The sequence below is a fragment of the Lepidochelys kempii genome, chromosome 8 (genome assembly GCF_965140285.1).
Source record: "Lepidochelys kempii isolate rLepKem1 chromosome 8, rLepKem1.hap1, whole genome shotgun sequence".
Classification (NCBI taxonomy): Eukaryota; Metazoa; Chordata; order Testudines; family Cheloniidae; genus Lepidochelys; species Lepidochelys kempii.
In genome coordinates, this window is record NC_136387.1 from 21,985,652 (window position 1) to 22,011,729 (window position 26,078).

The 26,078-nt window shown below is 51.2% G+C and overlaps 1 protein-coding gene across 11 annotated transcripts in view; it reads left to right on the forward strand.

The window, feature by feature from the left end:
- ABLIM3 (actin binding LIM protein family member 3) overlaps nucleotides 1-26,078 on the forward strand; it is a 110,118-nt gene that overhangs the window by 70,916 nt on the left and 13,124 nt on the right. For 6 of the 11 annotated variants that reach the window (XR_013636147.1, XR_013636153.1, XR_013636149.1 and 3 more), the window contains 10 exons: nucleotides 1,186-1,312; nucleotides 6,261-6,354; nucleotides 12,247-12,334; nucleotides 15,598-15,656; nucleotides 17,233-17,304; nucleotides 17,791-17,946; nucleotides 20,954-20,983; nucleotides 22,035-22,164; nucleotides 23,170-23,268; nucleotides 25,174-25,224. Coding sequence is in view for 3 of the 11 variants with exons in the window: in XM_078854025.1 (XP_078710151.1) it covers nucleotides 1,186-1,312; nucleotides 6,261-6,354; nucleotides 12,247-12,334; nucleotides 15,598-15,656; nucleotides 17,233-17,304; nucleotides 17,791-17,946; nucleotides 20,954-20,983; nucleotides 22,035-22,164; nucleotides 23,170-23,268; nucleotides 25,174-25,224 (906 nt within the window). In the remaining 8 variants the exon portion in view is untranslated. Of the gene's footprint in view, nucleotides 1-1,185; nucleotides 1,313-6,260; nucleotides 6,355-12,246; nucleotides 12,335-15,597; nucleotides 15,657-17,232; nucleotides 17,305-17,790; nucleotides 17,947-20,953; nucleotides 20,984-22,034; nucleotides 22,165-23,169; nucleotides 23,269-23,646; nucleotides 23,730-25,173; nucleotides 25,225-26,078 lie in introns of all 11 variants that reach the window. The other 5 variants (XM_078854023.1, XM_078854024.1, XR_013636150.1 and 2 more) reach the window with 3 other exon arrangements.

The window sequence follows — 26,078 nt, forward strand, 5'->3', positions numbered from 1 at the left end:
CCCTGGCTACACCAGACTGCTGCATCCCCATCCACCCAAGCTGGGAAGTGGCTGTCACTGGTATTTATTCCCCTTCCAAACATGACTTCCTGCCAACTTTCGCTCTAAGAATCTCAGAAAAGCAGATCGAAAACCAGGACAAACCAAGCAGGTTGGCTGCGCCCCGATGCCCACCAAGTGAGGCCATCTGCTTTGGGCAAGGATGGGGGTGCCAGTTGCTCAGTAGGATCATGGCATGTTCCCGGTGCATTTTGCCCATGTGCTGTCTGTGGTCCTGGCCATCCCACCCAGTTTTCCTCTGAGGAGCCCAGCTCTTTCTTAGCACCAACTGTGGAAGCTTGCTACGCAATACGCAAAGTGCTGGAACTCATTAGGGAACGTACTGAAGATGCATATTCCCATTAGAAGAAAAATGCAATGTGTGTTGGGATAGCTCTCATCGGAGGCCTCTCTCCCAGCACCCATATCGGAGGATGAAAAGGTGTCTGATTCAGGGAGAGAGTGGTTTGATTCTACATGTGTGTGTGTGTGCACGCACTTCTCTCTGATTCTGTGCATGGAAATTTGTGTGTACCTGTGGGTATGTTCACACTGCAAGCTTGACTCTAGCAAGCCTGGCTAAAAATAGCAGTGAAGATAAAGTGGCATGGACCGCAGTGTGGACTATCAATGCAAGTATGTACTCCGGATTCTGGGCAAGCTTGTACAATCCAGTGCCAGGGTCCATGCTGCTGGGTCTTCACTGCTATTTTCAGCTGCGCTAGCTAGAATAAAGCCAGTGCAAGTATGCCCATCTGAGCTGCAATCACACTGCCGAATGCCGTGCAGACCTACCCTCAGTGTGAGTCTGTGTGTGTATCTGTGTGCATTGCTGTAAGTGTGGGGCTGTGCGTTTGATTCTCTCGGTGTGCACAGGATCCTGTCCCGGCTCCCAAGACTTTAGGGAATGACGGCACAAGTCAACAAAGTGTCTCAATATGTCCCCTCTAGCTTGGGCAGAGTTTGAAATATGCGAGTCACAGTGCCTTGCTCTAGGTGACAGCAAGATGAGAGCAGGGCTTCAGTGTTGCCAACTCTTGCGATTTCCCAGAGGGTTTGCCAGCTGCGCCTTCGCCAGGCTGCAGAGCCCCCTGGGGCAGGAAGCTGTGGTGGTTTCATGCTCTGCCCCATCCCTTGTCTCCCCAGACTGTGCGGGCTGCAAGGAGGAGATCAAGCACGGCCAGTCGCTCCTGGCCCTGGAGAAGCAGTGGCATGTCAGCTGCTTCAAATGCCAAACCTGCGGGATCATCCTGACCGGCGAGTACATCAGCAAGTGAGTGTCTCCTCATCCCTTCCCGGCATCCTTCACTGCACCATGGCCACTCACTGGGGAGGGAGCAAGGAGGCCGAGGGCTAGTGTACGCCCCTGGGATTGCTGCAGGCTCACGACTTCCCTCGTCCTTCAGGCTGCAGGGGCTTCAGAAGATCATATCACAAAAATGGATTTTGGGTGGGGAGCCAGCTGATCACCTGTCTCCACACACACCCCCACAGCTGGGTGGGAAGGATGCATCCTGGAAGTGCTAGACACGTCTCTGAGGAAACTTGGGGAAGGGGCTCACCATGATGGGGAGGGGGATCATTGGAATCCCTCCAAGACATGCTACTGCACAGGGAAAGGGCCGGCTGGTGAGTATGTGGCACGCATGCCCTCTTCCGAATGGAACAGCGCATCTGCTCAAGTACCTGTCAGAGGCCGTAGTGCTGGTCCCCCGGGGCAGAGTCTCCATTAGCTCGAGTGGCCTGTGCTTTTGGCCCAGGCAGGCTGTCACTCTTCCTCACCCCTTGGTGGCTGTGGTGTTGGGCACAGCAGCGGCATCGAGGGCTATGGGTCTCCGTGTGTATTTGTGACTGTCTGAGGCTGAGAGCAGGCAGCAGGGAAAGGGTTTCTTGCTCTGCATGCTGGCCAGCTGCAGGGTTTCTGGCACAGCCTTGGCTCATGAAGCATGCCCACTGTCAGGCTTTTACAGTCCAGGCTAGATGGCCCCTAGGAGGCTTCAGGCAAATTCAGTAACATTAGCAGGCAAGAGCAACTCTATTGTACCCTCGTACCACTCCTCTCCTCCTCCTCAGACTCCAGAGCACAGCTTAGCTGCCCCAGGAGTCCCACTCCATCCCCTCCTCAGAAGCTGGTCAAGGGCCAGCAGTTCCAAACAATTATCATAGAATCATAGAATATCAGGGTTGGAAGGGACCTCAGGAGGTCATCTAGTCCAACCCCCTGCTCAGAGCAGGACCAATCCTCAACTAAATCATCCCAGCCAGGGCTTTGTCAAGCCTGACCTTAAAAACTTCTAAGGAAGGAGATTCCACCACCTCCCGTGGTAACGCATTGCAGTGTTTCACCACCCTCCTAGTGAAAAAGTTTTTCCTAATATCCAACCTAAACCTCCCCCACTGCAACTTGAGACCATTACTCCTCGTTCTGTCATCTGCTACCACTGAGAACAGCCGAGCTCCATCCTCTTTGGAACCCCCTTTCAGGTAGTTGAAAGCAACTATCAAATCCCCCCTCATTCTTCTCTTCCGCAGACTAAACAATCTCAGTTCCCTCAGCCTCTCCTCATAAGTCATGTGTTCCAGTCCCCTAATCATTTTTGTTGCCCTCCGCTGGACTCTTTTCAGTTTTTCCACATCCTTCTTGTAGCGTGGGGCCCAAAACTGGACACAGTACTCCAGATGAGGCCTCACCAATGTCGAATAGAGGGGAACGATCATGTCCCTCGATCTGCTGGCAATGCCCCTACTTATACATCCCAAAATGCCATTGGCCTTCTTGGCAACAAGGGCACACTGTTGAATTATATCCAGCTTCTCGTCCACTGTAACCCCTAGGTCCTTTTCTGCAGAACTGCTGCCTAGCCTTTCGGTCCCTAGTCTGTAGCGGTGCATGGGATTCTTCCATCCTAAATGCAGGACACTGCACTTGTCCTTGTTGAACCTCATCAGATTTCTTTTGGCCCAATCCTCTAATTTGTCTTGGTCCCTCTGTATCTTATTCCTACCCTCCAGCGTATCTACCTCTCCTCCCAGTACAGTGTCATCTGCAAACTTGCTGAGGGTGCAATCCACACCATCCTCCAGATCATTTATGAAGATATTGAACAAAACCGGCCCGAGGACCGACCCTTGGGGCACTCCACTTGATACCTGCTGCCAACTAGACATGGAGCCACTGATCGCTACCCATTGAGCCCGACAATCTAGCCAGCTTTCTAGCCACCTTATAGTTATTCATCCAGCCCATACTTCTTTAACTTACTGGCAAGAATACTGTGGGAGACCGTGTCAAAAGTTTTGCTAAAGTCAAGGAACAACACGTCCACTGCTTTCCCCTCATCCACAGAGCCAGTTATCTTGTCATAGAAAGCAATTAGATTAGTCAGGCATGACTTGCCCTTAGTGAATCCATGCTGACTGTTCATGATCACTTTCCTCTCCTCTAAGTCCTTCATTGAGGACCTGCTCCATGATTTTTCCAGGGACTGAGGTGAGGCTGACTGGCCTGTAGTTCCCCGGATCCTCCTTCTTCCCTTTTTTAAAGATGGGCACTACATTAGCCTTTTTCCAGTCTTCTGGGACCTCCCCCGATCGCCATGAGTTTTCAAAGATAATGGCCAATGGCTCTGCTATCACATCCTCCAACTCCTTTAGCACTCTCGGATGCAGCACATCCGGCCCCATGGACTTGTGCTCATCCAGCTTTTCTAAATAGTCCCAAACCACTTTCTTCACAGAGGGATGGTCACCTCCTCCCCATGCTGTGCTGCCCAGTGCAGCAGTCTGGGAGCTGACCTTGTTCGTGAAGACAGAGGCAAAAAAAGCATTGAGTACATTAGCTTTTTCCACATCCTCTGTCACTAGGTTGCCTCCCTCATTCAGTAAGGGACCCACACTTTCCTTGACTTTCTTCTTGTTGCTAACATACCTGAAGAAACCCTTCTTGTTACTCTTAACATCTCTTGCTAGCTGCAACTCCAGGTGTGATTTGGCCTTCCTGATTTCACTCCTGCATGCCCGAGCAATATTTTTATTCTCTTCCCTGGTCATTTGTTCAATCTTCCACTTCTTGTAAGCTTCTTTTTTGTGTTTAAGATCAGCAAGGATTTCACTGTTAAGCCAAGCTGGTCGTCTGCCATATTTACTGTTCTTTCTACACATCGGGATGGTTTGTCCCTGTAACCTCAATAAGGATTCTTTAAAATACAGCCAGCTCTCCTGGACTCCTTTCCCCCTCATAATGACAGGTTTCAGAGTAAGAGCCGTGTTAGTCTGTATTCGCAAAAAGAAAAGGAGTATTTGTGGCACCTTAGAGACTAACCAATTTATTTGAGCATGAGCTTTCGTGAGCTACAGCTCACTTCATCGGATGCATACCGTGGAAACTGCAGCAGACTTTATATACACACAGAGATCATGAAACAATACCTCCTCCCACCCCACTGTCCTGCTGGTAATAGCTTATCTAAAGTGATCATCAAGTTGGGCCATTTCCAGCACAAATCCAGGTTTTCTCACCCTCCACCCCCCCACACACAAACTCACTCTCCTGCTGGTAATAGCCCATCCAAAGTGACAACTCTCTACACAATGTGCATGATAATCAAGCTCACGAAAGCTCATGCTCAAATAAATTGGTTAGTCTCTAAGGTGCCACAAGTACTCCTTTTCTTTCCCCCTCATGTTATTCTCCCAGGGGATCCTGCCCATCAGTTCCCTGAGGGAGTCAGAATCTGCTTTTCTGAAGTCCAGGGTCCGTATTCTGCTGCTCTCCTTTCTTCCCTGTGTCATGATCCTGAACTTGACCATCTCATGGTCACTGCCTCCCAGATTCCCATCCACTTTTGCTTCCCCTGCTAATTCTTCCCGGTTTGTGAGCAAGGTCAAGAAGAGCTCTGCGCCTAGTTGGTTCTTCCAGCACTTGCACCAGGAAATTGTCCCCTACACTTCCCAAAAACTTCCTGGATTGTCTGTGCACCGCTGTATTGCTCTCCCAGCAGATATCAGGGTGATTGAAGTCTCCCATAAGAACCAGGGCCTGCGATCTAGTAACTTCCATTAGTTGTCAGAAGAAAGCCTCGTCCACCTCATCCCTCTGGTCCGGTGGTCTATAGCAGACTCCCACCACAACATCACCCTTGTTGCTCACACTTCTAAACTTAATACAGAGACACTCAGGTTTTTCTGCAGTTTCATACCGGAGCTCTGAACAGTCACACTGCTCTCTTACATACAATGCAATTGTAAGAGAGACATAGTGCTCTCTTACATACAATTGCTGTGGTCTGTGCAGATGCGGTGGGTCTGAGACACCAAGGGTAGCATGGGGCCCTCTTGACAGGCAGCCCGGGAGCCCTGCATCCCCTTCTGGGGGCGGAGGGGCTGCATGAGCCTGGCCTGGCTTGGGTGTGGGGGGATCAGGCACCTGGCCTGCAGGAAGATGTCCCCTTGCACTTGGAACTGCTCTCCTGCTGCTCTCTGAGAAAAGCACTGAAGCGTGAAGGTGAAGCCTGTAATAAAATCCTCGCCCTGCCCCTGTGTGGAGTGAGCAATGAGCTGGAGCCTGCAGGGGAAACAAGCTGATAGAGGAAAGGCAGCCTGCAGGGGAGTGGGTGGGGAGGGAAGGATGAGGAGAGTCTGTGGGGGGAGAGGGTGGGAGGGGCAGGGATGGGGTAGATGAGGGGAGAGGTGGGAGGGGCAGGGCTGGGGTAGATGAGGAGAGCCTGTGGTCGGGAGAGGGTAGGAAGGGGCCAGGAAGGTGAGAAGAGCTGGTGCGTACAGGCAGGGCAGGGGTAGGTGAGAAGAGTCTGTGGTGGGAGAGAGTGGGGAGGGGCGGGGCTGGGGTAGGTGAGGAGAACCTCGGGGTGGGGAGGTGCGGGGATGGGATAGGTGAGGAGAGCCTGGGGGTGGGGGGAGAGGGTGGGAATGGGCAGGGATGGGGTAGGTGAGGAGAGCCTCTGGTGGGAGGGGTGACAACTGAAGAAGCTGCCCTCTTGCTTCACCACCAACCTTCCAATGGTCACTTGCTTGCTCCCTTGATAGCAGAAGAGCCTCCCAGCAAACACCCCTCTGGGGAGGTCGTTCTAATACAGGCCACGTGTCAGCTGAGCCATTTGATGCAGTGAAAGCCACTTATCATCTGTGTGTGTGTGGGGTGGGTCTCTCAGTTGCTGCGTGCCCTCCCACTCCTCTCACTTCCTGTCTCCCTCTCTCCTCCAAAGGGACGGTGTTCCATACTGCGAATCTGACTACCATGCCCAGTTCGGCATTAAGTGTGAGACCTGTGACCGGTACATCAGTGGCAGGGTCCTGGAGGTGAGTTGGGGCAGGCAGAGAACTGCTAGCTTCCTTCCAGCAGGAGAGGGCTGGGCGAGTGAATCCCACCCACGGTGCAGAGGAACCATCTAGCCAGCCCTTTGCAGAAGGGACCCCCTGAGAGTTTTGTCATTGACCTAAGCACTGTCGTGAGCCATTTTAACTGGGTGTTTCCTAAATCACACTCTCTGCAACCCACAGCTCCTCCGGTCACACTTGGGTGATGCAAACGACTGAAAGGTAGTGGGATCTATGGGCTAGAGCAGGGCACTGCAGGTCCTCACTTCCATTCCTGGTTCTGCCACTGATTCCCTGTGCACCTAGGGGTGAGCCCTTTGCTGTCGCTGGGCCGCAGTTTCCTCCTCTATAATATGGAGGTATGGACGCTGACTGACCTCGGTATCCTGAATGCACAAGGGGCTGGCTCCCAGGGATTGGGGTGGGACAGAGCAGCACTGGCCTCTGGCGTTGGAGTCATAGCCACAGAAGCAGCAGCACTGCTTTGCAGGGCAGTGGCGAGGTGGTACAGGTGACTGTGGTAATAGAAATGGCTGGCTGATGTGGCCCAGGTGATGGGTACATACAAGAGCCAGCTACTTACTCGAAGCTGAGCAAGTTATTCCTTTCGCACAAGTGGCAGGGTGAAGGAGGATCCCCTGGTTCAGTCCTCCCAGATGGCAGGTGTCAGCATGTGTATGTAGTGTGGGTGTCTAATAGGTGTTTTCCTAGAGATCTGCGTGGGTTCTAATATGGCACCATGTCCCACACTATAATATCTGAGCACCGGGGACGGATGGATGGATGGGCAGAGGCAGTGTGGTATTTGTCCACAGAGAGCCTTGCCCCAGCACCTGAGCTGGAATTCAGTGCCTCTCCAAAGGGACCCCCTGCCCCTTCCGCAATCCTAGCCACGTTCCCCCGTTATTGGAGGCCAGGGACTTTGCCAGCCCATGTCTGATCTCCCAGGTGCAGCATGGGCATTGCTGAGCACCCATGATAACCATCAGTTACTGCCCCTGCTCTCCTGGTGACACTGGCATATTTTTCAGATGCTTCTCTCAATACAGTCACCTAGGAGCGTGATTGTAGCCAGACTCCACTCCCCCTACCAGTTGCCATGGCAACACATCCAACAGGGCTGCTAGTCATGTGGCTGTGTACTAGCAGGGGAAAGGCTTGGCAGAGGTGCAGAGCTGTCTGCAAGGGGAAGCAGCAGGCCCGAGCCAAGCCCACTAGCCACGCCCTTTAGGCTGGTAGAATGAGCCAGCGGTGAAGAGCAAGCATCCAAGAGAGACAGGCCAGTCAAGAGGAGAAGCGGGAGTTCATGTGAATGGTATTAGCGAGTCCAAGCAGCATTGTATTGTTCTTTTAGCAAGGATGCAGCACAGAGGACCTGGCTAGTTTCTACATCCCAGCAGGGCTTTAGGTGTGATTCTTTAGTAGAAAGAAAAGGAGTACTTGTGGCACCTTAGAGACTAACCAATTTATTTGAGCATAAGCTTTCGTGAGCTACAGCTCACTTCATCGGATGCATAAAGTGGAAAGTACAGTGAGGAGATTTTATATACACACAGACCATGAAAAAATACACATTGTAAGGAGAGTGATCACTTAAGATGAGCTATTACCAGCAGGAGAGTGGGGTGGGGGAAGAGAAAACCTTTTGAAGTGATAATCAAGGTGGGCCATTTCCAGCACATTTCCAGGAGTTAACAAGAACGTCTGAGGAACTCCGTCCCTTTAATGGAGCTCATTCCAAGTGCTGTTTGTCAGGGAGGGCACTGCAAAGGAGGTGTCTTGGGCTCCTCATGGTTCCCACGCCAGGTTAGTCCTAGGCAGAAGGCATGGAGGGCTTTTCTAACTCCGACACCCTCAGGGACACGAAGGGGGCCTGAAATCCAGAGGTGCCAGCAGAGTGATCCTGCTGGCCACTGCTCTCACTCAACTTGGCTGTTTTTTGAAAGAAATTTTTCAAGTGAATTTAGTGCCCTGGAGAGGGGTCCTGTGTGTACCACCATGATGGGCACTGTATGGGCAGCTGCAGGGGAGTGTGCCTCGTCGCTGCCCTGGAGGGAGTGGGGTACCGTCTCTGTGGCTTCCCTGCTGAGCCAGCCGGCAACTGTGGTGGTAGCTGGGCTGAGGCCTCTCTCACTCATTCTGTGCAGGAGCCACCAAAGAGCCGGGAGATGGTAGTTGCTTTTGGTCCCCTACTGAACTGGGCTGGCTCCAAAGCAGTGACTTTGAGGCGAAAATCTCTGGATGCTGGTACCAAGCCCCCTGGGCCATCCAACCCTTTCCCCATCCCGTTCAGGGGACTATCGCTAACAAGTGGCTGAAGCTGAGACCTGGGTGCTGTGCACTCTTGAGCTCTCATCCTGGCTCTGACACTGACTCCCTTTGTGACCTCAGCCAAATCACCTCACCTCTTTGGATCCATTCCATCAGAGGTCAATGTGCACGTGCTTGGAGAGCAAAAGGGCAGAGTTGTACCAGAAAAGTGACCACCAGGGGGAAATATAGAGTGAGAGGAGCTGCCTTGCCTTCCACCTTCTTGCCCCGTCCTGGGGCTGTTCTTCATGCTGCCACACTGCTCTTCTGCCTCCTCTGTGTCCACGTTACGCCACCTCACCAGCTTGTAACTGACACCACCGTTCACACCCACCTCCATCATTGGTTCCTGCTTCAGCCTCCCCATCTGCGATGGGGGGATAATGATCCTTTCATGGCCTGCTGTGGGGAGGAATTGATTCATGTCTGTGCAGCGTTCTGAACATTAGCCATGCCCCGTTAGTTGAGATCTCTGCTGCAACAGGCAGGTGGGATTCCCTGTGCCCAGGCAAGGGAACTGTGCAATAGTGACCAAGTGGGCTGGAAATAAATCAGCTGGGCTCTGGGGTACCTCTGGGCAGACTCTGTTACTGACTTTCATCCAGCTATTGGAATGGAGCTGAGGGAAACAGGGCATGGGGAGCGGATGTGCTGTGCAGTGAAGGCTGCAGAGAGATGGAGACGCAGAGAGCTCTTGGGGCACTACTTGACCTATCTTTCTAGAAAGCCAGTGCAGTGTCCCTCCTCAGTCATGGCCTGGAATGTGAGTGACCCCTCACCTTTCTCCCATGTCTCTTCTGCTCCTGCATTGCTCTGAAGAGGGCTCCTTCTGCACCTCTGGCCAGCGAGTGCCAATCACAAACCAGTCACTAGGCTAGGGTGGGATGCTGAATTATTTTCCTTAAAGCAACAGGCTTTCATTGTCTTGTCTGGCAGAGCTCAAAATAGAAGAGGCTCCTTTAAATAATTTTAGGCCTTAATGAGCTTTCTTGCGCTATCCCATGACCCTCTGGGTGTTCCAAATGACTGTGAGTTGTGCAGTCAGCCTTGAATGATTAATGAATCTTTAAGGGACCCCACGTAATAATGAGTAGCTCTCTTCACTCACAGCTTCCATCAGGCTTTTACAATGGCTGTAATTGTAATCAATACAAAATAAACAAGATTGTTGCATTCTGCTTTGAAGTGTAATCACTTCTCCTTGCAGAGGGACTGTTGAGTTTTAAATTGTGGATGTTTGTTTCAGAGCTTGTGATTAAAGGGAAAGATAAGCCTGAACTGTGGTGTACTCTGCTCTGCACAGCCAAGCTAGTGTATCTCAGTGCTGACCGGCAGTGTCCCATCCTATTTAAAGCCTGTGTCTCCACACAGCTCAGCCAATACAGCTCAGTATTGACCTGACCTGTAATAACCCTTGCTATTCCAGTCACAGGGTACACCTCCCCAAAGTGTCTGGAATAAAAATAGCCAAAGCCTTTCTGAACAATGGGAAATACAGAGCAGACTCCTGACAAATCCAAGGGGGGCGTGTTTTAGATTTTTAGAGGCAGGGCAGGGTTAGGATTTGCATAATCTTGAAACAATTGAACAGGTTATTTAAAATATACAATATATTTAAAAGAAAGATGTGGTCCAAAAGCATTCTGGACAGTGGAGACTGCTCCACTTGTCCTTGTTCATTTAGAGACCGATCCAGCCCCCAGTGAAGGCAATGGAAAGTCCTCTGGACTTCAGTGAGAACTGGATTGGGCCCTTCGTTCTTCTGCACTAGTGTCAGATCCTTCTCCACAGCTAGTGCCACAAGTGGCTTTTCTGACTTTCGTCCTTTCTTTTGGAAGTGAAATTTGGCACTCGTGAAGTATGGATGCTGGGTTCGCAGCCCGAGCCCCTGAGCTCCTCTGCTTGTGTACAAAACATGGACTGCATGGGCAGCAGAGTGAGCTTCCCTCACACAGTGACCCTGCCAACATACCTGGTGAGGGGAGTTCAGTCTCCGTGGTCCATTTGGTCCTGGGCCTGTCTGATGAAGCTGCCAACCAGAAACAGACAGTTAATACCAGTCGCGTGGGTGCATTGCATGCTGTTGACATCTGCTGCTGAGACCCATCCACTCATGTCATACACAAGCTGCAGAAGAGCCACTGGACAGTAACATTTCCATCTAAACCAATCTGGGTCAAACTGAAACAAGACTAGGATGGTGAAAAGCTCTGTATACAATTATCAGTGCCCCATAGATAATCGAGTAAGAATCTTTCTCATGATGGAGTCAGTGATCCCCTCTTAGCAAATTATCCCATTCTCCTCATTGTTTCCTGATACAAGAGAAACAGTTAAGTTAGATACAGTAAATTACAACAGCCCTTCCTTCTTCTTTCATTCCTTTACCAGCCTTAATAGTCTTTCCCCCTTCTGACATTATCGTAAAATGTCCCTTGGGGGTTACGCTGTATACAGCACAGACCAGGTCTCAGTACAGCCCAGAGCCAACTGCTGCCTCTGAGCTTGGAAGCCCAGCAAACGAGTCTATAACTGAAATTCTTGCAGACATTCTGAGTGGAAACAAGCTACTAATTAAACCTATTATCCTTGTCAGAGTTCAGGGAGAACAGACCAGCTACATCACAACTGGAAAAATAGCAGGTTGCTATTTCTAAAGTTTGGGCATCATTTGCACTGAAGGCAGCAGAAAAGTTTCTAGAGAGTCCCAAGAAATCAGGGCTGGGAAAAAAATAATAAAGCAGGAATCATTTTGGCTTTTGCTCCATTGGAGTGGGCTGCAAAATGAAACCTAGTGAGCCCCTTGTACTGTTGTGGGTGTGTCTCTCCCGCTCCCAAGATGGTAAAAATCCCAGTGACAGTTTGCCAAACAGAAGACTATGGCACTGCTATGATATTTCACAGCTGTGACATTTCACAGCTGTGACGCCCCTGGGCCAAAGTGCGTATTCTGTCCAACTCCAGTGGAAATGTTTGGGGTGGGAACTGGTGAAAAATATGGCTCCATAGCTGAACAATAGGACATTTTTGAGCTACAGCTACAGAATCCTTCCAAAAGCAAATGCAGAAATTGATCCTGTAAGCCCTTGCTCACATAAGTAATACTGTTGACTTTGAGGTGTGCTTGTGGGAGTCAAAGTTTGCAGGATTTGGTCCCCAGTTTGCTGGTTTGGGGCTGCCTGGGCCTAATTCTCTGCTGCCCTGCACTTTGGATAGTCATTTACCCCACTGCCAGGTGAGTGTGAAAGGTAGAGCTTGTAGCATTGTACATCCACCTTGCGCTCAGTTTGCTTGCAGGAAATGGGACCCTGGACATGGGTTCTCTTCATACATTATGGCAAAGATATTAGTCTCCTAGTGAGTCTAGGGCTGGTCTGCCATCTGTGCTTCCTTGTTGGGGCCCTAGCTCTCCTTTGCTAGGCTCTTTCATCTTGCTTTGTGTTTTGCACTGCAAGCCAAAGGAGTGTGGAGGGGACTGGGCAGCTCACACTCAGAGGAATGGAGACAAAAGTGTATCTGCATCTTCTGCTTGCTTAGGAGCCATTTTCCTCTGCTTGTTTGTAGGCAGGAGGGAAGCACTACCACCCAACCTGTGCCAGATGCGTCCGCTGCCACCAGATGTTCACGGAAGGGGAGGAGATGTACCTCACAGGTATGGACACCCTCGCCACAGGGAGAAAGCTCAGGCTGTGGGATGGGCAGATTAACACCTCCTCTGTGCCCCACAGATCTGTTGTCACTGAACTCTGCCTGTAACATAATTTGTTGAGCCCAGCAATGTCAGGAGTGTGGCCTTGTACAAATCTCCCCCAGCCGATGGTCACTAGTGTCGCGTGCTAAACCAGCAATGCAGTGAACTGAACTGGGAGTGGGGTTACCCCAATCACAGCAAGCAGATGGAAATTGGCAGGCGAACTAGGAGTCGAAATCCCTGTGGTGACTTGCCCCAGAAGAGCCCTCTGGAGTGGTTATCACATTAGGCTCAGTCCTGGCTGGCTCATGCAATCATATCTCCAGAGCTGTTGCTAACTTGTGGTTAATGCAAGTTAGCTGTGTTCCAATGGTGTCAGAGAATCTCCCACTGGATCCCTTTGGGGATCATTGAGCCAGGTGGGGGATTCCCAGCCATGGCTAAAGAGCCACCGATCTAGGAACTTCTTTGGCCTCCAGCACTGTAGTGTCTAGAGCATTTCACACTGTTCAGAGGTTAGCCCTCGCCATCCCCTGTGAGGTAAGGAGCTGCCTCCTTGTTCCCATTTTGCAGTGGGAAGGCTGAAGCACAGAGAGAACAGGACCAGTGTTTTCATAAATGGCCACAAGTTTTGGGTGCCCAACTTGAGAAACAGACACACACTATCACGGGCCACTGTTGGTTTAAGGAACATGGTGTCTGAGCTCTCACAGTGAGCCTGGGAATTGAACCAAGATCTCTCAGGTCCCACGCCAGTGCCTTAACCACAAAACCAACCCTCCTCTGTTTCCACGTTCTGCTGAGTGCAGCTCTGAAGGGGTTAAGCCATGCAGCACAGGTAGTGTGCTTGACTGGTTTCAGCAAGAAGGAAATAAATAATCGGGTCTCTGGAGTTGTTCATCCCCCGCTGAAGCTGCCTTTGGGGCTATTTCCAGCTCTGAGGGAGGATGTGTTTTCCCTTAGGTAACCTGCAGCTGCCTGTCGCCCTGAGTCATTAATTACCCCTGTAGGTCTGAGGGGTAATTGCAGGGCTGGGTCCCTCCCGCTCTCACACTGCAGGATTTGTGGCAGGAGCCCTCTGCCCGGGGCTGACTGACTCCTCCGTGAGATGCTAATCGTGTTGGCACGAATACAGGGGAGTGGCCATGCTGTTAGTGTCACGCTGGAATGTCAGCCAGCATGCTCCCAGAAGAGTGCCCCTTGTTTGGTGGAGAGGGAGGGATGTTTTATGAAAGCTCTGCACCTGGCTGTCATCCCTAATGCATGGCCTGTGACAGACCGGTGCTATCATGGCATCCAGGGGCCCAAAATGTGACACCAACAAATGGGTGAAGGAAGAGAAGGGGTCTGGTTTTCTGGCATTGATAATTTATGAACCAGGACTATCGGATCGATTGTGTTGGGTACATGCCCAGTCTGGGGCTGCTACAGCCACGTTCTCACCTTGACTCTGATCCTGAATTCCCTTGGGGGCTGGTTCCTGATCTCACAGGTGAACGTCTAACGTTACCAGCCAAGACCTGAGTTCAAGATTCTGTGTTGCCCCAGGAACAGCTGATTCCAATATGGCCACGTAAAGCAGGGATGGGGCAGGACACTGCTCCGCTGTTTCCAGGAAAAGCACGGAATCCTGAACACAGGTCCTGGTAGGTAGGTAAATGGGGAATGGACTTTCCAGTCGAGGTTTGTTGTTTCTGTCAGTTTTCTACCTGCAAGTTCCCTTTCTTCTGTTTGAAAGTTTATTTTTAAATAATCTGTTCCTTCACCTCTGAGGTGAGCTATTTGGCTGGTGGTGTTTTAGTCTTCTATCGACCCATCCGCACAATCAGATTCAACAGTGAATGACTTATGTAGCCAAGAGAACCGAGGATCTGTGAGCTTACACTGACCTTTACCAGCCAGTAATCTCGGGCTTTAGGAGCTAGAGAGGCTGCAATGGATTGGAAAGGAAGACTTATGCATTGTTTTGAGGCACAAAAGATCATATTACAGCACTGGTCCAGTGCCTCTGCCTTGCCCTCCTATCCATCAGCCCCAGTCCAAGGACATTCCTGTGGCCACACTATAATATAGAAGGTGCCCAGGAAAGTCAATAAACCTGACAAATCAAAGACTAACAAAGACATTGCTGGGCCTGGGTGCCTGTCGCTTTCCTCCCATCCGGGAGCAGCTGTGCAGCTATGTTGTCTAAGTCTCACTCAGTATTCCATCAGTGAGGGCTCCATTGGAATGTCTTGGTGATTTGATGTAGACTCGCACCATTTACAGGCTCACAGGGTCTCCCATTGACAGACGCATACGTGTAGGAGGGGGATGTTGCACTGGCTTGTTATCTGTGGAGACCTGGATTCAAGTTCAAGTTTACATCACAAGTGAAAGGAATTTGCTGGTCTCCTCCTAATTCTGAAGGAACATTATCATCCCTGTTCATTGTTTTACAATGTGCTTGGTGCTGTACAAGATTCAGATCTCAAAACAGCCCCTGCCCCAAAGAGCTGACAATCTAAAACAGTGGCTCTCAATCTTTCCAGACTACTGGGCCCCTTTCAAGAGTTTGATTGCTCTTGTGTACCCCAAGTTTCACCTCACTTAAAAACAACTTGCTTACAAATTCAGACATAAAATATAAGTGTCATACCATGCTATGAATGAAAAATTGCTAACTTTCTTATTTATGCCATATAATTATAAAATAAATCAATTGGAATATAAATATTGTACTTACATTTCAGTGTATAGTATATAAAGCAGCATAAACAAGTCATCGTATGAAATTTTAGTTTGTACTGACTTTGCTAGTGCTTTTTATGTAGCCTGTTGTAATACAAGGAAAATATCTAGCTGAGTTGATGCTGGAAGACCTCTGTGTACCCCAGGGCTATGCGTACCCCTGGTTGAGAGCCCCTGATCTAAAAGATGCATATGACTTCCAGACTTTGCTCCCAAGAACCCCAGTACTGGAACAGCAGGAGATGCTGCAGGCCAGGTTTGGGAATTCTCAGCGGAGCTGTAGGATCCAGCACTATAATAGTGAGGGCAGTTGTAAGGCAGGATTGAAGTGCATCTGCAGAGCTGCTTGCAGGTCCAGGACTAAGCTAGCTGGGTGTGCTGACAGTCAGGATGAAGGGGTACTATTACATCTGGTTCTGACTGTGAGTGGAAAGTTTGTCTCTCCAGTGGAGAGTTGAAAGGCTCTGATCTTCTGCTGTTCTCCTGGCTTTCAGGTTCTGAAGTGTGGCACCCGATCTGCAAACAGGCAGCGAGGGCAGAGAAGAAACTGAAGGTAAGCTGGAGCATCAGATGTTCATGATGGAGTTTCTGTGACAGGTGGCTGGGCCAGAAGCACTTTCCAGTGTGCCTCCAAGACAACCAGACATCTCTGAAAGTGCCCCTGAGAGCTCTGGTCCCTGGCTGGAAATGAGTTATGGGGGGAAGACCCAAACTGAGGGGGACCTGCCATACCAAAAACACTGCAAGACCCTGGCCCAAGGGTTAGCACATTCAGCCTCCTGCTTTCCAAAGGGTCCTCTGCAACCCAGAACTTTGAGGATCCCCCTCCCGCCTCAGAGGTTTTGCATTGCAGCCATCATCCTTCTAGCCATGGTGAGTCATGGGCAGGACTCCATTTGAAGAGCAGCTGCAGCTCTGTAAATGTCTGCAGGGAGTGCTGTTGAGCAGTGTGAGGAGGCATCATTCCCCCATACTCCATATGTCATTTCCTCCTCCCCTGCGGAGAGATGCTTCCAGGCCCAGCCCACAGAGTCAGAGACCGGCCAGCCTCTCTGTGCTTTAGTGGGTGTTTGTTTGTTCCGATTGTTAAATTGTAGGTAGACACAAACCCAGGAATGTTCCAGGCCAGGAGAGCAGTCACCATATGGCCCATCAAAGCTGCCTGCCTCTGCACCCTTCATAACATCAGGATAAGCCAGATCAGTCCCTTGCTTCCCTGCTGTCTCAGTGACAGCTTGACAGCCATACTGCAGGATGCAAGCTGCTGTAAAGCGCCTTTCCATCCTGCTGGAAAGTTTGATGACTTGGCCTGCTCAAACCTCTTCTTTGTGCGCCGTTCAGAAGAAGCACTGGGAGGCCTTTGTCCATGGCAAGGCTGCTGACCATGCTCACAGTCCTCAGGTGCACATTGAACATGCATTGTCAGCTGTGGTGCAAGATGCCAGAGCAATGCTGGAATAAACCATGCCTGCCAATTCACTGACAGGCCGTTGTGGGGGTTGGTCTGAAGGACTGAAGTCCTCACTAGAAACAAACTTTTTATGGAAGCAAACCCAAAGATTGTAACAGTCCTTCCCCCTCTTGCCTCTTCTCCCTTCCAAGCCCTGCCCCAGGTTCCCTCTAGTGTTCTCTAGCCTGTATTGCACTTACTCACTGCTGCTCTGTTCAGTTACCATTAGGTATGATTAACAGCGGCATGTGTGTCTGCAACCAGCAGACAACATGCTACATGTCTTTCAGAATCATTCGATTTTAATGGGCAGGGCCTGTCTCGCTGGATCTGAATCTGGCCATTAAAGAGAACTGCACATTTGGACTATGTATATCGGACAGAATGCCGATATACAACAATCTTAGTGGTTAGGAGGGAGTACAGAGGGCATTGCTGGGCAGTTTCACAGGTTTATAGCCTGCTGCTGGGGGTGTGGGGGACTTTGGGGGTGCTGTCCTTGTCCTGGAGTTATACAGTGGGGGAAAATTCAGCCCTCATATAAGCAAGTGAAATTCCATTGACTTCAATGGCGTTATGCCTGCCTTGTGCCAAGGCTGGATTTGGTCCCTCAGTCTCCATGATTTGAATGATGGTCAGCTTCAGTTCTGAACCAGTTTGTGGTTTTCTATGCACACAGCACAGAAGAACATCAGAAACCTCCATCTCACCCCCTGGTTCCAGTATTGGTTCCCCCAACCGAGTCATCTGTGTAAGTACAGCTCTGCCGCACAGTCTCCAATGTGATGGGGAAAGGGTGGCTCCATGTGTTCCAGCGGGGACAGGAGGAGGAGATCTCCCTGCACAGATCAGGTTGGGAGCAGCAGGTTCTCAGTTCCAATCTGCAATGCAAGTGATGGGGATGGGAAAGGGGTCTTGGGGGGTAAGTCTACCCTTAGTGTCTGTCTGCCTTGACTTCAGCAGGCCCTCTGTGATGAACGGGAGATCTCGGAAGAGTATTGCCAAGGCAGTTGAACACCATAATCCACCCAGCCCTTTCCCCACTGCAGCCTCTTCTCATCCTGGGAGAATGTTGTGCCTCTCATGAGGACATCTCCTTACATTTTTCCCTTTCCTGTGGTGGCACATCAGTTTGCTCTGATGAGAGCTTCACACTGTATATTCCACCCTCCCTTTCCCTTTTTCCTCATCTTTCTCTCTGTTTCCGTCTCTCTGCCTCTGTCTCTCCCTCTCCTAGGCTAAAGTGGATAATGAGATCCTTAATTACAAAGACCTGGCAGCTCTTCCCAAGATTAAAGCCATCTACGAGGTGCAGCGTCCCGACCTCATTTCCTACGAGCCCTATCACAGATACACATCAGACGAGACGCTGGAGAGATATAGCTATGGGGAGGTACTGAGTCTTAGCATTTGCAGACAGGGACCTCAGGATCTGATGAGGGTTATGGGGTGGTGGGTGGGATGACACAGATTCTTATTACAGTTCGGTGGGTGTAAATCCTGAATAACTCCATTGGCATTAGTGGGGTTACTTCAGATTTACAGTGGGGGAACCAAGAACAGAATCTGGCCTAGAACATCTCCAAGGAGGATTCTTGTCTGTCATCTGGAAATCCAGGATGGACCGGGACAGGAGCGTTGGCTCCAGCCTCCTCCACTGTGGGCCACAAGATTGAGAGCCAGAAAACTGCTACAGCATCAGTTAGCCACAATCTACGAGGCTGCCCATGCTGATGGAGGCCATTAGCGATGGCCACACCACGTAATCTGAAGGGAGTGTTTTGGGGAGAAAGGCAGCCCCAAGGAATGGCTCCTCTGGGGAATGTCCCCTAGTCCATCTGAGCCCAGGAAATGAATGAGGGGGAAAGGGTGTCGCCGCATAACCCTCAGCCCCAGCATAGACTATAAGGACAGATATGCAGCAGGATCACTCTATGGGCACCTGAACTGCTCACGCACCAAATGGTGCTGTTGAAAATCTGATCCTTAACTGCAGCTATTTGCCCAGCAGTCCCTTTTCCAAAGGGCACGCTCCCTTGCTTACATGGGGTGTAGGACAGTGTCACCAGATGGCCTGCTGCAGGGAAGCCTCACCAGTGTCCGCAGAGCAAGGGCCTAGGCAGGACAGCCCTTATCTAATGCTGCCTCCACTGGATGGGAAGGGGAAGGGGGCAGGGAGCTGAATGGTGTTGTCCATGTCCACGGGGATATTAGAAAGAGCTGTGTGGAATGAAACCAACACAGCCCTTGGCATGGCACGTCCTCTGCTCTACTCCTGGAGGTAGGACTGGGACTGCTGGACAATTTCACCCACTTAAATGGGAAGGAGATGAGTGCATGGATTTGACCTGAAAGGAAGCCAGGTCCTGCCTGATCCAGCTCCCACTGAGGACTGCAGAAGCTGAGGGCAAAACTGGGCCTTTTAAAATAGTCACAGAAGAGGCCTTTGTAATAACCGGCAACAACTTCTCTGAAATCTCCAGTGTGAAGCAGGTGCCAGGGTTCATCATGAGCCATCCATCCAGAGCACTCCGCTGTCTGTGCCCTCTGCACCAAGGTGGGAGCAGTGACGCTGTCCTTTGTGTGCAGTGTTCTAGAGCTGTATGGGGCTCTCACCTGCCCGTGAAGCATAGCTCAGGACACAGGCTCACTGTGTTGTGTTGATTTTCCTAATGGCCTCAGATCAGGGCCTTGGGGCACTGAGGGCCTGGTTCTTCTCTCCCTTACACCTGTGTAAATTGAGATTTAGTCCATGGAGGTCGCTGACATTCCACAGTGTAAAACTGGTGTAGGCAAGAGGAGAATGGGTCCCTGGATTCTGGAAAGCACCATACAGGGGAAGCTAAGAAAACACCCCTGCTGGCTTCTGGATTCCTTGCACCTCTGCTTTTTCTCAGTTGTGTCTTAGTCCCAGGTCTAAGGGTGGTTGGCTTGTGAGTTGGCTAAGGCAACTGCCCCGAGGCGCTCTACAGCACTGTACATTGGGGGCTCTGCAGCCTTTCATCTATATGAGCTGCGCCTACAAATGATCTCTGGATAAAGCAGAGAATGCAGGTTGCCATGTCAGGGCCTCTTGTGGACAGCGACATGGCCTATGACACAGACAGAGATGGCATGCAGTGGCACAGACCTCCAACACCAGGGGATAGTGCAACTGAGAGGGCAACAGAGAGGTAGCATGGGAAGCTACTGTCCATCAGATGGCTCAGCAACATGCTGTTACCGAGGGCTCACAACGCTGTGAGGTGGGGTTTGGAACCTTTTGCTGTGGGTGGGTCTTGCTGTATTTGCTGCTGTCTGGTATAAACCCCTGGATTGATGCAATTTCAGTGTGTTGTACAGACAGCCCAGTGCTGCTCTTGGTGGCATCTTCTGACCCCTGTATGTGCATGGTAGGTCACGAGGCTGTGTTTCATAGTGGGATGGTGTCTCCTGTGAACCCAGCTGACCTCGCTTAGCTCCCATCTGTTTTTATCCTCCCCATTGAGTTAGTTGTGGCTGTTTCACGAGCTCCAAGGGACGCCTCAGCGAGGAGCTTTCACAGCCAGACATTCGCATCTGGAGCTTCCCAGGTTCAGCCTGTCCCTTCTCATCCTCTGAGGGCATTTCTCCTCACCTTCCTCATCTGTGCAGCTGCTGTAATGTCACCATTTGTATGTGAAACTCAGACAGTCAGGAGAGAGGAGAAATCCCCTCTGAACGCTAGGGTCTGGGTTGGCAAGAGCAGGACCCTCTTGGACTTAGCATTATATCTGGAGTCTTGCTACAAGCATGCAGAGCTGGGCACTTTGTGAACAGATCAGACTCCGTAGACACGAGCAGGCAAGGAGTTGATTTACGGGCTCCAAGGGCTGATTGTTTCAGTTGTTTCCAAACTGGGAAAGCCAAGCTTGGATGGCTTCACTCTCCCATACACTGTGTATCCCAGCATGAGGCAAATACCAGCGTGGCCATGGGAGCACCTGCCTGCCAGCTCCAGTGAAGGGGAAGGGGGATATTCTGCATCAAATGACAGAAGCTGAAGAATTCCCCCAAAGTCTTTCTTCCCTTCCCCAGGAGATGGGGGAGAAATGAGTTGCTCCCTTGAGTTCCTCCACCAGGCATTTCTCCTGGAGCAGTGGCTGGATGGGATCAAAGCAGCCCCGCTGCACTCCAGCCTGGACTCAGAGTAGCTGAGGTGGAGGGACAGGGTGCTATGTATTTCCCAGTGATGGAGCCTTCTCTTCCACAGGCTTCCCTCAGTGCCTGGCCATTTTAATGAGGTTGTGGTTTTACTAAGAGGGCTGTAATTTTGGGCAGATGAAGTGCTATGAGGTCCGGGTCAGTCACATTGACCATTCATCATGTCCCTCTCTCTTCTCTCCCTCCTGCGCTGTCTCTGGTCCTCCTGCCCCCTCCAGTCCCTTGGAACGCTGTCTCCATATTCTCAGGTAAGCACACTGTGTTCTGGAGACCTCTGGGACCACAAGGCTGGAGGTGGGTGGGACCTGCATGGAATTATAACTGAAGGATTTGGCTGGACCAAGGGGACCCCTCAGGCCTGACAATGCAGTTTCTGAATGGAGGCAGTTGTTGGGCTGAATCCCTTCTTGCTGTAACTCTATTGAAGTCAGTGGAATTACTCCGAGAGTGAATTTGGCTTGTGATGCTAAAGCAGTAATTCTACTGGAAGTTGCTTTCTTCAAGTTAGGACTGCAGTGCCAGCCCGACAGTCCTGCCATGCTTTCCTGAGATTGCTGTGGAACAGGGAACAGGGCCCGGGTGCTCAGCCCTGATGTAAGAGGGGGGAGATCTTTGTTACACAAAGGTGGGCCCATCAGTTGCATCTTGGAGCAATGTTGACAGTTTCTGGAGAGAGCTGCATCCAGCCCTCCTTGGCCAAAGCAGTGGGTGGAGGAGGAAGCATCACGCTTTTGGGGACATTGTGAGGAGAACAAACAGGGAATTCTCCAGGCACCAAGAAAGTCAAACCACCAAATAATGGGAATGTGGTATTTCTCAGCGGCTCTGCTTGCAAAGATCCATTGCAGGGGACACACACGACTCCAGATAGCTATTTCTGTTAAGCCCCATGCATGCTGAGAGGAGCAGAGCTCACATGGGAGATGCATGACTTGTTGTCTCTAAGTGCCAGATGGTTGCTTTGCACTGTACACTCATTCCACAGCCACACACAGGCCTGTGCACCACCCAGCTCACCACACCCACTGCACCTTTACATCACAGAGGCTTTACCCTGTCCAAGCTGAGAAGAGTCAGTGACCCTGGCTGCCATGGGGGGAGGGGAGAAGTTTCCCTGAAGGAAAGAGAAGACCCTGCCTTCCTGAAAAGCTGTGACTCTGCCTATACAAACACCTCCTTCCCCCACTCTATGACTCCTTTATGAGGCCTTGTTTCAGCTATCTCCATGCCCCACAGCCTGAGGCGCATGTACCTTCTCCGACCCATGCCCTTTATTCACATCTCCTTTCACCCATCCAGGATATCTATGAAAGTATTGACATACGACAGAGACGGGCCTCCAGCCCGGGCTACATCGACTCCCCCACCTACAGCCGCCAGGGCATGTCTCCCACCATCCCACGCTCCCCACATCATTACTACCGCTCAGGTAAGGACACTGGCCCACCCCCCACCAGGCCTGGCCCAGGTTAAAACAGCCAGTGGAGAGCAGCAGAGCAGCGTGCTGGGATCACAAGGACACGCACGCCTCTCCCGGAGGCCTCGGCCATCCCTTTGGCAGCAGCACAAGTCATGTTGGGGAAATCCCAACTCCGAACAAGGAGGAGTTAAATTCGACAGTGCCTGTAGGATGCTGGGAAAGGGGATTTCCTCTCTGAGGTGTGTGTGCCGGAGAGAGTGGAGTGACCTGCCTTTGGCTGCCTCATGCACAATCCAGTTCAGCCGATTCCGCTCCCTGAGGCCTTCCTCCTGTCTCATAACCAACTCAGTCACAGCGTCGCCCCATCACTACAGAAAATCCGAGATGGTGGCTCCATGCCGGCACTGGAACTAGAGGTGCAGCTGATGCTCGACTTGCTTATCATGGGAAGCGAGGGATGCATCAGAATGCATGTACCTGTCAACGTGGGGGGTGACTCCTCACACACACCCCGGCTAGCCCATCTTCGGGTGAGGAAGCAGGGCACAGCTGTACCTTGAAATCTGAGGGGAGAGGCGATGGGCAGGAAAACCCAGAGAGAGATGAGTCTGGCAGACTGGTTTCCCCGCCGTGTTGTTCAGTAAGGCTCCAACCCTTGTAGATAAAGCTCTTAGCACAGTCGCCATCAAAGACTGCCCTACCAGTGAGAATGACAGGGGAATCCTGGACAGGAGTCTGGGGCCCCTGCAATGGGTTCTGGGCTAGGCCCCTGAATGGCATGCACCCGTGGATTTCCCTCTGGTTCCCGTCTATCCCTGTCTATAAACCCTGAGTTCCTCCCTCACGACGTGTGTAGGAAACCCCACCCCCATCCATCCATCCCTTCCTTCCTCCCCAGCCATTGACTCACACGTGGCTTGCTGCTCTTCTAACATGGCTGCATTTAACACCAGTTTTCTTCTGCTTCTTGTTCTCTCTCAATCACTGTCACTCCCTCTGATCCGCACTTTCCAGGCACAGAGAGTGGGCGCAGCTCCCCCTACTATAGCCAGTTAGATGTGAGGTCTTCTACTCCAACCTCATACCAAGCTCCCAAGCATTTCCACATTCCAGGTAGGCTCTGGAGACCTCCGGCCTGTGGGGAGCACTGTGTCTATTGCATGCATGTATGTGCTGTATGTGTGTATCGCATGAGTAGCACCACTGCCTGCCTACAGTCAGCTAGCAGCAGCAGGACACGTCCTACGGTAAAGGCCATCCATAAACAAGACCTGCAGCTTTAACCCCACCTAAACTTCCCATCGTCCAGAGTCTGCTATACCTTCCCCTGCCATTTCCCACTGCCTCCTGCCCCCCACAAAGTGAAATTCCCTGCAAGGACCCTGCCCTCCCTTCCCTAGCAGATCACAAGGCAAAGCTTTTCTGATTAGAACCTTTTCTATACCCATTCTTTACAGATGATTTATTTTATACTCCTCCTACTCCCCCTAGGGCCCGGTGCACCCTTCCCCCAGAGTCTTCTGGGCTTGCCAGATGGCTGCTCCCCTCCAGCAGGGACTCCAGGGGGCCACCAGGTAAGGCCCACTGCCCCCTCAATCCATCCACAGATCTTCGGAGGGGTTGGGAGGGAAACAAGCACCTGTCCCACTTCTTCAGGATACGCATTAGGGCAGCAAGAAGGTACTCACTCCCCCTCCCAGCTGCAGTCACAGGGACAGACTGGACCATTCGTCAAATCCAAAACTATCCACTCAGTCCACGTAAAGCAAACCCACCCTAATAAGTTCAAGGGACCTTGACCTGTGCCCCCTTCTAAAGCCATTTAACTGGCTCTCAAGTTCACCTTCAAGATGGGCCTGAACCAAACCCACAGACTTGGGTGGTGGGGTGCTGACTGCAGACCTAGATTCTTTATGTTGCAGTTAGCCCCTGTCTCTAGAGTGGGCCGAGCTGGTGACCTGGGACCAAAGGCACCCAGATTTTGCGGGAGGTGTTTAAAAAATCCAGGCCACCTTTAGTATGCACATACACAGTGCAGAATTAGCATCTCTCAAGGAAGATACCAAGGGCCTGGACTGGAGCTGCAGCCTCACAGCCTTCTCCTCATGCTTGCCCATGTAACCAATCCATGGCAGCAGCCATCACCATGGTGACCAGCTCTACACACACCTGCAGGGTCCCATGCTCCTTGCAATGGCCCTATCTCCACCCTCTCCCTGTCTGGCCACCCCACCACCACAGCTATATGTGGTCCCCTGCCCGTTTGCTGATGTCTTTTATGGATGGCCCCATCCCTGCTCCGCCAGCTCAGCTGATAGGCCCTAGCGCTGGTAGGGTAGCTATAGGCACAGTCTCCAGGTTGCTTCCTCTTCCCAGCTAGCTCTATTTCCCTTGCTGAAAGAGGCTTTGGCTGATGATGTTGGTTTGCTCTCAGGTGGATCATGGATAGTTCTTCTAGATGCCTGCACCCCCAAGAAATGATCTCCCTCCTAAAAATCCATCAGTAACTACTCCATGGGGCTGACTGACAGAGACGTATCCCCAGATCCTGGGTCTCTAGGTGTCCCCTCTCCCTCTTCCCCTCCAAGACACCTTTGTCTGAGAAGAGCCAACAGTGGGGACAGGAAGAAGAAGCATCTGCCATTCTGTCAGTGCATGGTGTTAACACTCAGCATGTTCACTGCATGTCCTCTAGCACACACACGACCTCTCTACCCTAGGGTTTTCTGTAGCACCCATCACCATAGTATACGGGTGCTTAGCTTCCAAAACAGGTTTAACCCTCTTTCTCCCCCACCTCAGAAGTCAAACCAGACACTGATCCATCTTTGATGAAATGCCTTGGAATTAGGTTGCATTTTTTTGCTTAAAGTCCATGGAGGTGAAAAACGTTGAACGTAACAGATGAGTGACTGGGGGTTTGCACCTCCTCTTCCAGGCCCTCTCCATATCCACTGTTCCCAGCAAACACACACTGACTTCCATGTCTTTTCTTTTCTTTTCTTTTCTTTTCTCCAGCTGCCGGAGAGAGTAACATCTACCGGAAACCCCCCATCTATAAACGACACGGTATAGTCTGAGTGTTGCTTTGGGGTGATTGCCAATTACTTAATAGTCCTGACATTGGAAGGGCCAGACAGAGATTAGGGACCAGTTACGCTGCTGAGTAACTTCTTGGACTAGGACAGGGTTACTCCAGATTCTCACCGGTGTGAGACCGAGATAAGATTAATCTAGGACAGAGGGGAATGGCATTGTTAGGCAGAGGGTTAGGTTGTGGGGATGCCCTGGCAGGCGCAGGAGGAGGTGGCGAGAAAGGCTGGAGGTGCTGGCAAAGGTGGTGGCGGCATTTGCTCGGGCGTGGGATTTAGTGCAGGCACAAAGCTGTGACATTTCACATTGCCTTCAGCAAAAAGCCCAGGAGGTAGGAGTGAGAAGTTGAGTGGCACAGGAGATCTATCTGCTTACCTGTTATTTGGAGGTTCAATCCCCTCCTCAAATATAACACCAGGTTGGATATTTGTCTCCAGTGCTCAGCAGTTGCCAAAGCTGGGAAAGCAGGTGATGAAGGTCAGGACTGAGGGACAGTGTCAGAGTATGGGGGGGACAGGGACTGGAATGGCAGGGGATGAGAGGGTGCTGCAGGTCAAGAGCCTGAAGGGCATTAACAGCAGAGTGTAGGGCTGGAATAAGAGGTGTGCTGCGGGTCAGGGTGCACTGTCAGAACTGTGAGGAGAGAGGAGTGAGCAGAAAGTGCTTTTTTTACACTAGCCATAATATAAATTACCTGGAAAAAACTAAAAAGGGAATCCCAACTTCCTGAAAACCCCTGACCGTCCCAGGCGGACATTACAGATTGAAAGAGAGTGTTGGTAACCTGGAGAGAGTGAACCCCGGTGAGGGCTGGGGTTGTGGGAGTGGGA